This window comes from Borostomias antarcticus, assembly GCF_949987555.1.
Source record: "Borostomias antarcticus genome assembly, chromosome: 2".
NCBI classification, from domain to species: Eukaryota; Metazoa; Chordata; class Actinopteri; order Stomiiformes; family Stomiidae; genus Borostomias; species Borostomias antarcticus.
Window position 1 is genome coordinate 29,377,700 of NC_140235.1, and position 6,367 is coordinate 29,384,066.

A 6,367-nucleotide genomic window follows, 5' to 3' on the forward strand; every position below is an offset into this window, starting at 1 on the left:
TGAACACCTCAGAAATCTACTCTAAAGCAACACTGGTCATTGGATAGATTTTTTGTCAATATAATCTATATAAATACACATATGAAGTCCTTTCAACAACAATAAGAGATTTTCAACAATTGTTATACAGTCACTAACGTTTGCCTTTTTTTCGGATATATGGATATGTAATAAAATGTATATAGAGAAAGAAATCTGATGACGCATATCTTGTGTCTACTTCTGACACAAAGTAGCCATTAAGGTTGCGCTAAACATTTTGTCATCATTGTCAGTATGCTACAGAGTTCTCCCTCACATTATAGGCAGCATTATATCATTCGAAACACTTTGCTACAAAAGGTGATTCATATTGCTCTTCAAAAACTATGTATAGAGGCATCGATACATTGATATTACGTAGAACACGCACATTCTGAATAGAAATCAACTTGATTTAGATGTGATTATGTGAGACCACCGTGTATTGGCTACATATTAGCATTTAGGCAGGCTAAGTCGCACGTTAACCACAACTGCGCTACCATCTCAGTCAAATATGATTACAAACTTCCTTTGTGAAGAATTTCCAAAATATAGGCCTAGTATCAAAATCCATGTTCTGTCCAATCATGTCTGCTCAGAACTGACTCTCAAAGTCCTTGCTATGTCCTTTTTACACCAAACACAACTCCAATAAAACCAACAACCATGGAAATAAAATCTTGCCAGCATTTATTAAGATTCACAGTTGCCTGGATGCAGCAGAAAATATTCTTTGGACTTAAGCAAGTAGTTTTCACTTCACTGACAGATCTAAACGTCAAGTGCCAGTTGAAAGCGCTATATGTAAAATGAAAATGAGTAGCAGTATAAAATGAAGCATTTATACTTCCTGGACGAAAACAACATTTACAGTATATTGAAAACATACTTTTATACAACATCTTCTCATATGATATTGCAGAAATATCTCTATATATTTTCTCAATTTATGCTGGTATATTCTATACACTGGCCCTTTATTCGATGAAATTATTGCATTGTAGGCTTAATAAACAGATTCCCCCCTCTTGAAATCAATCGCTGTCTGATTTGTCGTCCTTTGACGTGGTCGCGTGATTGTACAGTCCCTGTGCCATCAGGTGCAAGGCCAGACTGTTTTTTGTGCCGCTGGCTTTCTTGATTTTGGCCCTCTTGTTCTGGAACCAAATTTTGATTTGAGATTCGTTAAGACCGAGTTCTTGCGCCAGGCTCTGTCGCCTCTGCTCGGTAAGGTACCGGTTTGTTTGAAACTCCGATTTTAGTCTTTGTAGCTGTTCAGCTGTGAAGGCCGTCCTTGGTCGCTTGTCCTCTTTGCTGGCAGTTTTCTTCTTTGGTTTACGAGATCTTGGACCTGTGGTTTGAGGGAATAATGTATTTTATTCAAAACCAATCAAATCACAGATTTTTTAAAGCTGACGATTGAAAGCTGATAAACTCAAAGCCAATAATAAACCGATTCAATGCGTGTTGTTAAGGAATGTAGTCGTAGGCTAATGCAAAGCAAGGACTTGTATGCCATCGTCTATCATTACGCACATACGCACAAAAAATACCGAAGAAGACTGTAAATAAGCTTTCGGTTCCACACCTGTGCTGAAGAAGCATTAGGCCTATAGCCTACTTCATAGCTGGACGATGCTATGTGCCTGCGTGTGGACGGGCGCGTGGTTATGGTTTATTGTGGCCATTGCAGGAATTGCTTAATCGCCCGAAAAGATACAACACAAATGACCCCCCCCCCTCACCATACCGAAATGCACACGAATAGGATAACAAAACATAGTTGTACACAGTCAAAGAAGGCTTATATTTCGGCAATATAGACTCTACATAGGCTATATATTTGACTGGAGAATAGCAGAATTTGATCTATTAGGCCACTCTACTTGGCTGCTACATTTGAGTTCGAGCAGTTTCGGACTATCCTGATGGATGCTATTGCACATTGTAGGTCAACGATATAGTCATCACAAACGGTTCAGTAAGATGTTATGTGTAGTCTACTTTGGTAACCTATTATGTCAATGGATTGCCGATTATACCAGTGGATGAAGATTTTCACGATAGGCCTACTAGCTCGTGCTAGTGTTTTCGAGGGTATGCGGAGATTAGAGTAGGCTATAGGCTATAGGTTCCCCATTTATGTTTCCATGGACAAACAGTAGCCTACCCATTTCTTAACCACTATTGATATAAAAACTGTACAATTTCTGAAAATTAGCTTTTAGACCCACTTCTTCTGTCACCACTACATCACTGGCATATGGCTATTGGATAGGGAACCATAAGTGCACAACGAATACAGTGAACAGTCGACTCCCGTTAGGCCTACATAATGCATGAGAACATTTTGTACTCTATTCTTAAGGCTTGCATACAAATGCAACGCATTCCATTAGGAACTCACTATAACAGGAAAGATAATTTTCTGTAAAAGGTCGATGGAAAGATGAGGGCTTTGTAGCCTATGTTCAAAACAAGACCTGGGTCCTCCCGTTGTGAAAACGTGTAGGCTATATTCAATCTTGTCCATACAAAAACATTGGCTTTGAACAAAATATACTTTCCTATGGCGCACACAATTAGAGTTATAGGCTACACTCAAATTTGGCAAACACATTTGAACCTAAAATCTCTTTAAAGGGCATAGTATTTCGTCAATATGCACGCCAGTGTTCAGCTTTTAATAGCCCAACACTTGTCAAGCAATCGGAAAGCATACGAATTAGGCTATGTTGAAATGGCAACATTTGGAAACATATATAAGGTCATTCGGAATATATCCCTAATAATAATGCATCATTGATAGTGTGCGCAGTATAGGGTGTCCTTTTACATAATAGGCTTTTACTCTTGAATCGGATTTTGCACACAAAAGCTGCAATAACCTGCACAAAAATCTCGCTAGACTAGGCTATATGATTCCATTTTTTAATCCAATTGAACACCTATATGCTACATTTCGATGTAAAGTAGTCTGACTTATTAACATATCGACTTGACTTGGATGTAAATACTGTATCAAATTCATATTATTGTGCCTTTCTTGTTCGTTATGATTAGCGAAGAAATTCGGCGAGCGTTCTGACTACGTTCTAATTTTCTTAGATCCCTATAGCCTTAAACATGGTTTGCTTTGCTCTACTTCGAGATGTCGGTCAAGGCATTTGAGGTCAGTGTTACAATGGGGTATTTCAGGTTACCAAGAAATAGAAAGGTTCCGTACGTAGCCTACCTGACGAAGGTCTGTCCGAGTATCGGGTGCAGTACACCCAAGCTGGCCAGAGCATAGGCTGATTGGTTGATGGATTTGAGCTGGTTTGAGAACTATCCGAGTCCGAGCTTAGGCACTGATCTCCATTCTCTCCGCGGGGTTTCAGGGACTCTTCGGTGGCTATTGCAGCCTTCTTTGCCCCGCCAACTGAATGAGGGGTAGAAGTCCCCTCGGCTGGTACGGTACTTCCCACTGGCTCCGTTCTCGGTGCTGCTGGGCTGTGGTTCTCTCTGGTAGCAAGACTATTTTCTTCACGGTTTGTGTTCCCCTCTTTTTTCCGCCCAAAGTCCGGCCGTAAGATATTATCGATGAAGAAATTGGTGACTCGATGCGGGATCTGCAGGTTACCAGGCGCTTGTAAAAGGGGAATGATCGCTCTGTTTGACTCATCTGCCGACTCTTGACGCTCAGCATCTCTGTTGCTATGATCATTTTCTTCCATACTGATACACTTTCCGCTTTCTTTCCTTAACCCCTTTATTACTCTCCGACGACGGAACGCACGCAATCCACTTAATGGGAAGGAACCTTTTAAAAACTAATAGAAAAAAATAAAGAAAAAACTAAAATTTCAAATTTTGGAGCGTGCCTTGGACACCATGCAAACCTTTGCGACAGTGCCCTCAGAGAAAACCATAGTTTTTTGTTCATATATTCCCAGGTTTGGCTATCATATAAGGTAGCCTAATGTTGAGCTAGGGCACCATTTGTCATTTGTGGATCCAATTTGGTGCCATCCGGTATCAGTCTTTTCAATAAATGTGCTTCTATGACTAAACTAAGGGTAAATAAAGAAGCTTCTAACTGGTACTGAAATACACTCACTCTGGAGTTTTCTTCTTATTTTCAATACGAGCCCCCGAGTGACGTTGGGACCGTTATCCTAGACACGTGCCGTCAACCAATAGAATTGGAGAAATCTTCCCACGTGACAGTGACTAGCGAGTAATCGACAAACGTACAACCTCTCCCTTTTAAAGCTAAAGGACTGCAATTAGAAAAAAGAATTTTCTCTTATATGTGCTACTAGACTGCAAACTGTTAGATACGATCTTGTTTGAATATTGAATTTATGAGGCTGGTAACATTTTCTTGAAGACTCAGCCATTCATGGATAGCCTATAATGTTTGAATGGCATTATTAAATAAGTCTATATGTTACCCCAACAGTCCAATGAAAATATAAGTTAGATTAGTAATGATTGTTAATGTTTTGTTTGTATACCATGTCTGTAGTTTATGTAATTTTTATTTCACACCTGTAGTTTGCTGAAGCTGTCACCAACCACGAGCGGTAGCCAATGCGGCAATGGTAATTGGATATAGGCTACGCTTCGAGAATCTGTTCAGCTTGCATTGATTAACCTCTCCATATTAGCAAACTGCTCGATATTTGGCGTCTTAGCCTATATATATATTGGAGCGCTAGTTTTCTAGACTACTTTAGTAGCTATTGGTTTTTGACAGTCGAGATACCATACTTGGTTTATGTCCACTCCTGCGTTTTCCTAGTGATATTATTAGGGCACAAGTGGTTTCCAAACCTTCTTAGCTTTATGCAGAAGTCAGCAAATTGTAAATTGAATCGGTTGCAGCCAACCTCTCAACTACTTTAAATCTCCTTCTGATTATTTTAATTATTTTCAGATTAGTGTGGCTTGATGATCACGAAAGTCTGTCGTGACGCCGCGGTCGAGTAAAAATGGGTCCGTATCCCTTTAAAAGGAATCAGTGATGCAAACAAACTGTTGGGTTCACGGCGCACATGATATAGAGTCGCGCCAAAGACAAAACTTTAAGTAACTTTACTGACCAACTCCTTGTTCGTTTTCTCTGAAAACATAGGCCAATGTTTAGCGTGCGTCAGTAGTCACCGGTCAACTTGTTTTTGATGTGAAGTTTACTGCACGCTGTGCGTAAAAGCGTGAAGAACCGAAGGAGCACACAAGTGAGTGAAGACTGTTGGGACAATAATTATTGTATTTTTTTTTCCTGAATCAAAACAAGTTTGCACATTTAGGTAGCCTACATTATGGTCACTGTAGCCTATGCACATATGCATATATGTAGCCTATGTATAGGCCTACATTTTGGACGAATCGATTAAGAAAATGGTTGTGATGCATGTTTAGGCTATTCTTTTTTTTGATGAATACTGAAAAGTAGCAAATATTTGAATGAGACAAACTGTTATGGTTTGGGTAATATTAATTGATTATGAAATCAATAGTTGTCCACCATTGGCATCACTGGATGACAATGAAGTCTGGGCAACCTCGTGCGTACAAACGCTTCATGTGTTGTTGGACCCTATGCGCAAGTGTTTGTAGGCTATTTTCAAGAGGGTATTTTCAATTGCGTGTTTGGAGCGTTAAAACCCTATAATTAACCTTCCTTATTTTGTTCATTCTCAGCAAGGTATTGTCCCGCGGGAAAATTGCCATTTTTGTGCTTCAAAGAGAAGCCATGGCGCCTACTCCAAGTAGGCCTACATCAGTTTGTGTGCACATCATATTCTTTATCAGAAATGGTCGTCTGCTGTGTTGTTTTGCGTTGAGGCGTATATATAGGGCGCGTGTATGTTCAAATTAGCCCTGCATGTACGAGCGGTAGTTCACTTTAGAGTAGCCTGCTTATGGCCAATAGCGAACATCCTCGCAGTCTGAGAAAGAGAGAGACTGCTGCTTCACAGATTGCTTCACAGATTGCGCACTATGTTAAATTTCATATCACCATTCTAGCTTTTGCCTCACAGACACATTTCTCCCGTCTTATCTCCGCTTGTGAGGTGAGAGTTGGGAGTAAAGGATGTAATTAGACAGGCCAATCTCATGCTGTGATTGTTTCTCACTTGTGGGAGATGCCCAGATTATCTTGAGCTCTAAATGAGCAGTAGACAATGGCGACACAGACAGGCCGCCAGCGCGGTGTTCCTGGCCTCTAACCCCCCTCTGCCTCGCACTGTCAGATGCAGCAAAACAGGAGCGGTGCGGGGGAACACGATTTCATGTCATGACTCCTAAACGGAGACCGTGCTCTATAGATAGCAGCAGGTAGTGTTCTAGTCAT

The 6,367-nt window shown here is 40.5% G+C and overlaps 1 protein-coding gene across 1 annotated transcript; it reads right to left on the bottom strand.

Annotated features, from left to right (window-relative positions):
- Positions 1-1,058: 1,058 nt before the first annotated feature.
- Positions 1,059-3,740, bottom strand: en2a (engrailed homeobox 2a; the record flags this gene model as incomplete). The annotated part of the gene is made up of 2 exons (XM_084461540.1): positions 1,059-1,375; positions 3,260-3,740. The coding sequence occupies 2 exons, from the start codon at positions 3,738-3,740 to the stop codon at positions 1,059-1,061; spliced, it is 798 nt and encodes a 265-aa protein (XP_084317666.1).
- Between the last annotated feature and the right edge of the window lie 2,627 nt (positions 3,741-6,367).